The 11,737-nt window shown below is 45.3% G+C and overlaps 1 protein-coding gene across 8 annotated transcripts in view; it reads right to left on the bottom strand.

Moving 5' to 3' along the window:
* Positions 1–2,354: 2,354 nt before the first annotated feature.
* Positions 2,355–11,737, bottom strand: part of RBSN (rabenosyn, RAB effector) — a 28,915-nt gene continuing 19,532 nt past the window's right edge. For all 8 annotated transcript variants that reach the window (XM_054482227.2, XM_054482224.2, XM_054482230.2 and 5 more), the window contains 4 exons: positions 10,353–10,439; positions 9,340–9,442; positions 7,882–7,986; positions 2,355–7,207 (listed from right to left, as the gene is read on the bottom strand). In XM_054482227.2, coding sequence (XP_054338202.1) covers positions 6,059–7,207; positions 7,882–7,986; positions 9,340–9,442; positions 10,353–10,439 — 1,444 coding nt within the window. In that variant the 3' untranslated portion in view covers positions 2,355–6,058. The remainder of the gene's footprint in view (positions 7,208–7,881; positions 7,987–9,339; positions 9,443–10,352; positions 10,440–11,737) is intronic.

Here is an 11,737-nt window from a genome sequence, read left to right as displayed (position 1 = left end):
CTGATGTTTGCTTTGTTTTATCTGATTGTTGGGTTTATTTTTTTCCTTGCCTTTTAGCATGCTTATAATTTTTTTGTTGAAGGTACAATATCCACTCATCGGGCCATAGAAACTGGGGTAAATAAGCCTCTAGAATGAGAACTTATGTTAATCTGGCTCAGAGTTGAAAGCTGTGTTTAATGTTTGCCATAGCTGTAGGTGTTAGAGGCTTCCAGTTCCTCTAGTGTCTTTGCGTTTATCTCCTCTTGCCTTTGGGCTTCCCTCGATATTCCTCCTGAGAGTCCGTGTCTTGCAGCTCTTCCAGCTATAATTCACTGTTACTATCCTGGAGTCCTGTTGATGTGGTGGAAAAACATGGGGGAGGTGAAGCATTCTATAATCTTATGATTAAATCTCACCATTTTAGTGGGCTTGTGTCCTTGGGCTGTGACCTACACAAGTGTTCTTTCCTTTTTTTTTTTTTTTTTTTTTTTTGAGGCAGTGTCTTGCTCTATCACCCAGGCTAGAGCGTGGTACAGTGGCGCAATCACAGCTCACTGCAGCCTCTACTTCCCAGGCTCAAGCAATTCTCCCACCTCAGCCCCGAGCAGCTTGGACTATGGCATGTGCCACAATGCCTGGTTAATTTTTATATTTTTTGTAAAGATGAGGTTTTGCTATATTGCCCAGACTGGTCTCGAACTCCTGGGCTCAAGCAATCTGCCCACCTTGGCCTCCCAAAGTGCTGGAATTCCAGGCGTGAGCCACGGCACTGGCCCACAAGTGTTTCTTAATTCCCCTTTGTACCCCCTTACATGACCCAGCCCTCCTCCAGATGGGATAAGGCTCTGTGAAAAAGTGCTTTCCTCTGGGGAATAAGCTTGATTACGGAGAAGGCTCTGATTACAAAGATGATTCTCCCTTTCCCCTGCCAGAGTCACCAGAGGGTCTTTCTCAGCTCTTCACCAATAGAACCAAGTAGGGTAAAACCCAGGAAAGCGCTGGGGGTGAGGGGGAGTTGCTCACTCCCATGCTAGTCCACACTCAACCTCCAGCAGTTGATCAAAATTATCATTTAAGTTTTCCTACTAGCTATGGCTCCCGTGGCTTCTGCTCCAGGTAATTAGATCTTGCTCACTCTCTGGACTCACCTCTCTCCAGATTTTGGGATGGCAGTTTGACCTGCACACTCAGCTCTCTAACAGGACCAAGAAAGGCCAATGATTTTGAGTTTGCCCAGCTTTTTCTTGTGGTAAGGATAGGATAACTTTCAAACTCTACGTGTCTGAGCTAAAACCAGAAGTGCTTTCTGAAGTATTTTTACAACTACGCCAGGCTTCCTGAAGAGTTAGGCAGAAATTTTTCATCTTAAAAGTCCACAGGAGGCACTTACTAGGGATGAAACACCCCATTCCACGTTAGAAACACGGGTGTCCACATACAACACAATCTACGGCAGCTTGGGTTTCGCAGTCAGACAGACCTAGGTTGGAAACCCAGCAGTGCAACCCTAAGCAAGCTTAACTTCACCACTCACTCATTTCTGCATCTGTAAATGGGTTGTTGGGAAGACTGAGGTAAGCCATGCATAATACTTAGCACTCAATCTAGCCTACAGTGAGCACTACATATTATACTCTCCTGGTTTAAGAATCTACATATTCTTATGGCCCTAAGGAGGTCTCAGTTTCACAGACTCAGGTAAAGTCACTATCAGAAACCAGCTCAGCAGCACCCAACCTCATTTCCCATTGCCCTTTTCTGCCTTCTTTGAGCTTGACACAATGGTTGAGCACCCACCACCACCACACCACTACCTGACCCAGCTACGTATTACTGAGGGCAAATTAAGTCAGGCAGATCTGGATTTAAACCCTCATTCCACCACTGACTGGCTGTGTGGCCTAAGCCAGGCTAATCTCTTTTAACTTTTCTATGTCTGGGGTCAGATGAACAGCTGAGTAACTACCTCACAGGCATGCTGGTAGTGCTAATGGAGGGAAATGTGGTCATGCAGAGGTGGTGACTGGCACAGATGGCAGTCATAAGGTTCCTCAATCTCTGAGCCTCACTTTCCTCCAGTGTGAAACAGGGATGATAGGATCATTAAGGGATCTGCACTATATTTGTGTAAAACTGTTCATTTAACCAGCACTGCAGGAATAACTGGGAATAAGGGCAGAACTGGAACCCGTATCTATCCCCTGTTCAGAACCCAGTGACCTTCATTTTTTTCAGAGGCCTTAACCAGACAAACAACACAGGTGCTGGAACCATTCTGATACTCAGATGGCTGTCATCAAGAAAGGAGAAGGGATGTCATCTGATGATTCTCACTTATAACACACGTGCACAAAGACACACACACCCCCAACCTCTATCTCAGATTTTATTTTGTAAAAAGGCTCCAATACAAGGCCCCAGAGTAGTGCATGCAAATCAACGACCCTCAAAGTGACAGTCATTGTCAGATAACAAGCACAATCTGCTACAGTCTGTGACCTGGTAAAGAGACCACCTTTTCATTTTGAGTCCCATCACCAACTATGCCAATGTCCAACCTACCACACAGCTCACAATGACTCAGAGGTACATTTTAGTATCTGAACAGCAAAGACATATCGAGCTGCAAGTACAATGAGTAAGTATCCTTAGTGTATTAGACGGGGAAATACAAACAAGGCATAAAAGGGAAAAGCCAACTTCATCTGATGCCTGAATCCCTAAGTCTCTTCCATCTTTTCTCATGATCTGTGTCTAGGGAGATATGCTATGCCATATCAAGACCTTGCTAATTTGGTGATGAGACGGGGCTGTTTGCCTTGGAAGACTAAAGAAAGGGTGAATATTCACATGAGGTAAGAACTTGAAGTTGTGGTTATAATACATAGGCCAAGTTCTCCCTGCTGTCAACCCATCTCTGTAACTCCAACTTTGTGCCTGCATGAATTCTGCAACATGGTACAGCTGATGGGTAGAGAATTCTAACTCCTGTGATGTATATATTTACAGGAGAAGATAATCATGGAAGAATTAAATGGAAGAATTCATAGACGAATACAGCCATGGATAAACTTAATCAAAAGAATATGATTTTAGTTTGGTTTAGTATATCCAATGAGTCAGTTTTGTTTTTTTGTGAGACGGAGTCTTGCTCTTGTCACCCAGGTTGGAGTGCAGTGGCACAATCTTGGCTCACTGCAACCTCCGCCTCCCAGGTTCAAGCGATTCTCATGCCTCAGCCTCCCTGAGTAGCTGGGATTACAGGCGTCTGCCACCACGCCCAGCTAATTTTTGTATTTTTAGTAGAGACAGAGTTTCACCATGTTGGCCATGTTGGTCTCAAATTCCTGACCTCAGGTGATCCACCCGTCTCGGCCTCCCAAAGTGCTGGGATTACAGGCGTGAGCCACTGCACCCGGCCAGGCCTTTAAAACTAGTTTTAAAAAATGTTTCTTGTGTGTTTCTCAATTCTTTTAGTTACTTACAGATTGCTACCTGAGGTGATTTGAGGGAAGGGGTATGTTTAGTGAATTAGTCTTATCAAGATCACTAGCTAATTAAGAGAGAAATGTTCTCACAAGAAAAATAATTATGATGGAAAGCAGCAATTAGCTTCTGGAACTACCTGCTGTTCAGTTCATCCTCTTTTCAGAGAAATGAGAGCCTAAGCAGGGAGGAGCCTACTGGCCATCTGAGAAACCCTCTAGAGTAACAGAAATGTCATGGGCCTCAGGGAAGAAAAGAGGCCTGTACCAGACAACATCTTAGATGCCTGGTTGCCAACTTCTCATAACAACCAGCGCGGTTGGTAACTGGCTGACATTCATTAACAAACTCATATGGCTGTTTGTGAACAGATCCCAAATGCAAAGCGTCCTTCACACACTTATACCCACTCCCCATGTCCACACCCCTATACAAGATCTTTTCATTCAACCAAAAGGATAAGAAATGTGCTACAGAAATGTGAACATCAACACAAATACAGATTATTTTTTCATCAAGAGAGTTAAAACATTCCCATTATCAAGAGGGGTCCTCACCAGAATGTAACAAAATGAATTTTCAGCTCTCATACCAGTAACCAGTGAAAGTATGGCCCAGAGCTAGTTACACAGCATAAAGTGACTAGTGGTCAGTTATTGTTCATTAGTTAAGATGAGTAACTGCAGAAACTCTACCAGGAGCTGAGCACATGTGGCTATCATGATGTCAGATGTCAGTTAAGGGTTATGTTCCTGTAAACCAAAGCACCAGAGCTAAATTAACAATTTCCCTTTCTGGCCTTAATTGACCAATAGTTTAAGTACTGTGGTGCTACCAGCACGATCCTGGGTTGTGCTTCTTCAAACATTTCAGTTTCTTAATACTAACATTGGTAATAAAATATCTCATCAGGGCAGGCGCAGTGGCTCACGCCTGTATTCCCAGCACTTTGGGAGGCCAAGGTGGCGGATCACTTGAGGCCAGGAGTTCGAAACCAGCCTGGCCAAAATGGTGAAATTCCACCTCTACTAAAAATACAGAGATTAACCAGGCGTGGTGGCCCACACCTGTAATCCCAGCTATTCAGGGGGCTGAGGCACAAGAATCACTTGAACCGGGAGGGTAGAGGTTGCAGTGAGCCGAGATCATGCCACTACACTCCAGCCTGGGCAACAAAGTGAAACTCTGTCTCAAAAAAAATAAAAAATCTCATCAGTGCCCCAAGTCAGGACACAATGAACCAAAAGGGAAGAAGGCTGATCAAATAGCCTTGGAAATTATTTTAATTTAGCTTCTGACTCTGGGAAGCTTTCCTTCCTCTAGTGACGTTCTGCAAAAGCTTCCAAATCACCGATTCCTAAATTAGAGACCAGGCCTTTTAAACAGACCCAGATCAGAGTAACTTTGCCAAAGCTCTGGAAGGAGATTTCTCCAGTGACAGACAACTGTTCCATCAGAACAAGGGTGGGGAAACTCTTCTCACAAATAATACTAATATCAACCAAAAAGTTAACCAATTTTTTTTTTTTTTTTTTTTTTGAGATGGAGTCTCACTCTGCTGCCCAGGCTGGAGTGCAGTGGTGTGATCTTGGCTCACTGCAAGCTCTGCCTCCCGGGTTCACGGCATTCTCCTGCCTCAGCCTCCAAAGTAGCTGGGACTACAGGCACCCACCACCACGCTCGGCTAATTTTTTGTATTTTTAGTAGAGACGGGATTTCACCGTGTTAGCCAGGGTGGTCTCAATCTCCTGACCTTGTGATCCGCCCGCCTCGGCCTCCCAAAGTGCTGGGATTACAGGCCTGAGCCAGCGCGCCCAGCCACCACTCTTATTTTCTAAAAAGCTCAGGACCAGATTCACATTGATACTCTGCACTGGGAGCTTAACTTCCTGAAAGAGACAAAAAAAGAACTTAAACTGAGAAAATAGACCCTGGTGAAATATTCCCATCACCCCACCTTAAAAAGAGGTGCTGGGCTCTCCTGGGTCTAAACTCTCCCCTTCATAGCAGCACCTCCCACTTCTATTGTACAGACAGGAAGCGCAGAGCAGGGGAGAGGCGGCCCCAGGTGAAATGGAACTCACAGCCTACTAGGGATGGACTTATGTCAGAGCAGAATATAGCTCAATGGAATCTACCTTCTCTGTCTTGGCTAAAGGAAGGGCTCTAAAAAGGCTGCCCTATAATACTGCATAAGGAACCAAGACTAAGCAGTAGCAAATGGACCCAAGAGGTACACAGCAGCCATTTCTGCCCTGGGCCCAACAGAGCTACATTTAGTCATATCTCGGTAGTAAAAATGTAAAGTCCCTTCAAAAGGGGTAAACCTCCGATTACAAAAGATAGTAATAATAAACAGGAAAAACAGCAACTGAATGCTGATTCTCCCTGTTCTAGTTTCTATTTTATTATTCAACTGTAGTGGAAATACCTCAAAGTGCGCAACACAAAACAGCAGATTCCTGCCCCTCACCTGTGTGCATCTGAGTTCTCACCCTGCCACCTTCCCCATCCATTCCGCCTGCCCTCTGTCCTGCTGCACTGGCTCCTGCCAGACCCCTGGGCCCAAAGGTGCCCTCTCCACTGCTGGTCAGTCAGTGCCCCCTTTCTGCTTGGCCAGGGTGTGCTTCAACTCCCACAGGTTCTCTGTCAGCACCTCTACCTCATCCAGGCGGCCGCACTGCTTGGCATCAAAGATGTATGCCTTGATGTTATCGATCTGCTGCAGGAGGAGCTCTTCCTCTATGGGCTCCTCAGCCTCTGGCCCACTGTCACTGTCCATCTCAAAGGGGTTGGTACAGGTGGGTTCCTCAAAGGGGTTGCCAGGAACCAGAGGGCTTGAGGGCCTCTGCTGGGGATGTTCGTCTTCCTCGTTGAAGGAGTTAGGAGCTGGGTTGTCTGGCTGAATGAATGGATTCCCTGCCACTGCCTCCTCCTCCTCGTCCTCTTCCTCGAAAGGATTGTACTCTTTCAGGATGTGGGCTGAAGGGTCTAAGGAAACCCCTGCAGCAGGAGGACTAGTAGTGCCCTCTTCCATAGGGCTGGAGAAGTCTTCCTCATCAAAGGGGTTTAAGGAGGGCCCCTCATGTTGCTGTGGCATGCTGCTCTGGGTTAAGAGCTCCTGGCCAACGGCTGGGGGCCCAGACCACACTCTGATGGGTTGAGTTGAGCTAGGTGAAGGGGTCTTGGGAGCTGTGCTGCTTGGAACTGGGGAAGAGCCTAGATCCAAAGCATAAGCAAGGTGGGTGCGAGGCTCTCTGCTGGGCTCCAGCTGAAAAGGGCCGATTTCTCTGAAGTCCAGGGACCGAGTCCGTGTGTGCAGGGATGCCACCCGAAACTGCTCCCTTTCTCGTTCCAACTCCCGTTCACGCAACATCTGCAGCTGTTCCCGCTGCAGGTCCTCCTCCTCAGCCTGCCTCCGGGACAGCTCGATGGCCTTCTCTGTCTGCTGCTGGTCATACTCGTCCTGCAGCTGCCGCAGGTTCTCCTGCAGGGTGCGTACTTCATCCGTGCGGCCTGCGGCCTTGGCCTGCCTGATGAATGATGTGATGTTGTGGATCTGCTGGAGGAGCGGGTCTGAGTCCTCACTCTGCCCCTGACCTCCTGACAGCGGGAGCCAGCCCTCAGCCTTTCTCAAGGGGGCAGGGCCCCTGCGGAGAGATGCCACCTCCCCGTTGGCCGCTCGAGAAGCCAGGCCACTCTGCCTTTCCTCAAGCCTTCGCTGGGACTCCAGGGCAGCCTGGGGAGAGAGCAAAGCAGAGAGAAGAAACAGTCACCATGCTGGCAGCAGCCCACACTGTCACCCACCCTCTGTTGTCCCTCTATCCCTGTGCCAGTGACACCCGATTTCTCACCTCAGGACAAAGATATCCAACTGCTAAAATCAAGTCATGTTTTTGTGTATATGTGGGCAGAAGGGAGACCCTGATTTTCAAAAATAAAATATAATGAATAAGTTAGGGCATCAGATTTTCTCAATCTTAGATTCACAGGCCGTATACTTTTCTTAAACCTCTAAGGTCTGTTCCCCTCATCTACACTGGAATCTCACGCAGCATTAAATATACATATAATTTTCTGTTTAATATTGCATATACCGATATGTTCTACAAGGAACTTCCTAATGTCTTGGTCCTCTGCAACTCCTGCCATAGGGAGAACTGTCAATCTCTGTGGTATTCTAGCCATGAGAGAATCAGCAGAAGCTCTGAAAGAAAAATAGGACCTGGGGAGAAAAACAATTATTCTAGTTCCCATAGATGAAAGTGAGGCTGAAACACAACAGAAGAAATATGCACATTTGAGAGAGAGGTTCTGATTCACTACAACCCCACACAACCTGGGAGCCCATGGCAGCCTCTGTGCTTGACAGCCACAGGAGGAAGTGGGCCCCACATCCCTGGCTTCACTCACTTGTCTCTCCACGGCCCTCTTCCTCTCCATTTCCTCCTTCCTTTTCTTTTTCAGTTCCTCAAACTGTTCTTTGGTTGGCAGTGACATCAAACCAAGCAACTTTTCCTGCAGGGAGAGACAGACAATTTTACACTTAAACCCTTTTAGAGAAAAAATGAACCTTAAGCCCCATGATGAGAGTCTGCTTAAGCTGAGCCACTCTATTCTCAGAGAGTGACATCATTTGACAGCAGCTAGAAAGGAGCAAACTCATATTGGGTAAGAGAGTCAACTCCAAATGGGCCTGCATTTTCCTTATGAAATGATCAACATCAGATATCCCAGTTATTCACCTGGCTCTGATGTTAGCTTCTCTGAGGTCTTGTCCCTGCCCATCCTATTAACTTAGCAAACCTCAATCCCAGCCCTCTCTCCCACACTTCCCTGCTGTTAAGTTTCTCCACAGCACTTTTGCTATCTTACACACTGGATATTTTAGTTGTTTATGATCTCTCTCCTTCTCTAGAACATAAGCTTAATGAGAACAGGAATGTTGGTCTTTTTTGTTCACTATAGGACATCCAGCACCTAAAACACTACCTGGTACATAGGAGGCACTCAACAAATGATTGCTGAATAGAGTCACTAATCAAAGTGAGGAAGGGCCTACTTCTCTATACTACAGAGTTAGAAAACTAACCTAACAGGACTCTATCGATTAGATCTCTTTGTTGGCTGGGTGCAGTGGCTCATGCCTATAATCCCAGCACTTTGGGAGGCCGAGGTGGGCAGACTGCTTGAGCTCAAAAGTTTGAGACCAGCCTGGGCAACATGGTAAGACCCTGTCTCTATTTAATAAAAGAAAAAAAAAAAACATTTTGTTTTAATTAAAAAAAAAAAGAAAAAAACAGATCTCTTTGTCAGGGAGCCCCAAGGGTGGTTAACTGTGACTCTCTCAGACGGGGCCTTCAGGGGTAGAAAGACACAATTCAGATCTAACCACTTAGGTTAGTCTGCCCTTAATCGGCTGTTTCCTCCCAGCTGATGGCTCAGAAAGATACTCTTAGGAGATTATCCTAAGGAAGAAATACTAAGTACCAGTATTACTATCATGGCAACACTTAACAGCTGCAAAAAATTAGTCTATCAAATGTCCAACTAAAGGAAAACGGTTAAAGAATGGCATATATAGTCAATATGCAGTATCATAACTACTGTATATAAAAAATACAAATGGGAAAAAAGAAAACATACCAGAATAATGAGTGATTGTAATGGGGACATAGGATTAAAAGTAGTTTTAGTTTTCTCTGAAATCCAGATTTTTCTCTAAGTGTGGCATCATGCATTCATAATTTCAAAAAATAATAAATGTATAAATAGGAAGTAAACAAGTCATTGGCATGGGTCTGCCTCCTGGGAAGCAAAAGAGCAGGACAGGCCAAGTGCAACATTTATGCCAACCCAGGATGGCTTTACCTGCACAAAAAGTGTAGCTGAGTATCTGATCATTCTCTGCAGCCTCAAATTGCTTGGATGTGGTGGCGGGTCCTGGTTCAAGCCCAAGGTTAAGATCTTCTTACTGAATTGGAACAAACACATGAATGTAATAAGCACTGCCAGCTTCCAAAACAAGGGCGAAAAGTATAACATCTGGAGTTGCCAGGCTTTCATGCCAGGAAGGTGTGTAAAGATGGGCAAGTGACTCCATCGAAGTTTCCTTGAAGGCAAAGCCCATTTCTTACCCTTTGGCTGTACACAGGCCTTAGCAAAGGGCGCACAACACTATTATGGAGTGACTGACTACACATGCAGAGCCAGCTTCACAGGTGAGCAACCTACGCAACTGGAAAGGACTGGCACTTAAAAGAGCCCTATGCTTGGTTTAATGCTCTGCTGTTAGTGTCTTTATTCTTAATAATTTTTGAACAGGGGACATGCATTTTCATTTTGTACCAGGCCCTGCAACTACATAGCCCGTGCTGTATGTCCGGATGGACAAAGGCACCTCATCTTATTCTCCCTCTGAGTCACCGGCTAATTTAACCCCAACGGCCAGTCCACAGTTAAAAAGCAGCTGTGGACTTGAGCACAGACACAAAGAAAGAAGCTGAGTTTCTATCTTCACTCCACAACTTTTGCTATCTGTGACATGATTCCTCACCTTTGACACAGGATGTTAATCCCTACCTCACAGGGTAACTTCAGTAGAATAAATGAGCTATTCTAGAGAAAACAGCCAGTGACTGGCACATGATAGGTGTCAATAACCAGCTCCTCTTTCTTTAATAATAGCAAACATTAGAAATCCTTAACGAAACAAAAGTCACTGAGATGCATTAAGCGCCAGAGCTGGCCCCTTCCTTGCCCTCCTCCTCACCCACTGCCCCATCACCAGAAGTCTGAATGATGCAGGTCTGCTTTCGCCATTTCATTAGAACAGCATCTTTTCCATTCCACCAGCGGGCAGGATACCACTTAATGGACCTTACCTTAAAGCATCTATCAGCTCATACACTTTCTGCACTTCCACTCGAAGGTCACTGGCATGTTCCAGACTGTAGGTTGTCTCCCCAGCACTAAGGAGAAACCAGAGACACGTGACCTAAGTTTCATGGTGCAGATTGGACAGTGTAGTGTAGAAGGATGCTAAAGGTGTAAGGCCTCACAAAGGCAGTTAATTCTCTAAAGGTGGCATTTCAGACTTTCGGATATAATGCAGTGTCCATCTCTTGGAATGAATGAATCAAGTGGAAGTGAGGTTTCGATTTGCAGACGCAATAGGGACAGATTCATGCCAAGGCCTCCAAGGACTAGCCCTTATGCTCATCACCAAAACAAATGGGGCTGAATTTACTCTGGCCTACTTTCCCTAAACAATTCCACTATATCTAACAAGATGTAAGAAGTGGTTACACTACATTAAGAGCAGAAAGCTACTTGGCTTTTCTCGCTCAAAAGTACCCCAGGAGGTTCAAGACCAGCCTGGCCAACATGATGAAACCCCGTCTCTACTAAAAATACAAAAATTAGCCAGGCATCATGGTGGGTGCCTGTAATCCCAGCTACTCAGGAGGCTGAGGCAGGCGAATCGCTTGAACTGAGAGGCGGAGGTTGCAGTGAGCTGAGGTCGCACCACTGCATTCCAGCCTAGGTGACAGAGCAAAACTCGGTCTCAAAAAAAAAAAAAAAAAAAAAAATATATATATATATATATATATATATATATACACACATGGTTTTGTTTTTAAACAAGGCACATCTACTACTACATGCATCACTTTAAATGTGGCAGATAGGCAACACAGGTTTAAGACAAAGACAGAAAACTCTGAAATTAATAACACTGGATACCATAATTAATTCTTTTCCTACAGGTTGGGAAAACACTGCTGGGATCTGACTCTAGTAGTTAGCACTTTAACTTCTAGGTCACAAACACTAAGCTTCAGAAAAAGCAATGCTCTTAAGCAGGGATCAACAAATTTTTTCCATAAGGAGCCGAATCATAAATGTTTTCAGCTTTGCAGGCCACACAGTTTCTGTTGCTGCTATTCAACTCTGTCGTGGTGGTGCAAAAGCAGCCACAAACAGTAATCAAACACGGGCATGGCTGTGTTCCAATAAAACTTTATGCAAACAGGTGGCAATAACTAGTGTTGGTAAGGCTATAAAGAAAGTGAAACCCTCATACACTGCTAGTGGGAATGCAAAATAGTGCAGTCATTCTAGAAAACGATTTAGCAATTCCTCTAGGGAATGTTACTCTATGGTAATATATAGTTACCATAAAACCCAGCAATTCCACTCCTAGGTACCTACCTGAGAGAAATGAAAACATGTCTACACAAAAAACATAAAAACTTGTACACAAATA

This window comes from Pongo pygmaeus, chromosome 2 (assembly GCF_028885625.2).
Source record: "Pongo pygmaeus isolate AG05252 chromosome 2, NHGRI_mPonPyg2-v2.0_pri, whole genome shotgun sequence".
NCBI lineage: Eukaryota > Metazoa > Chordata > Mammalia > Primates > Hominidae > Pongo > Pongo pygmaeus.
The sequence above is the reverse complement of the archived record's forward strand: the minus strand, read 5'-3'. Positions and strand labels throughout refer to the sequence as shown.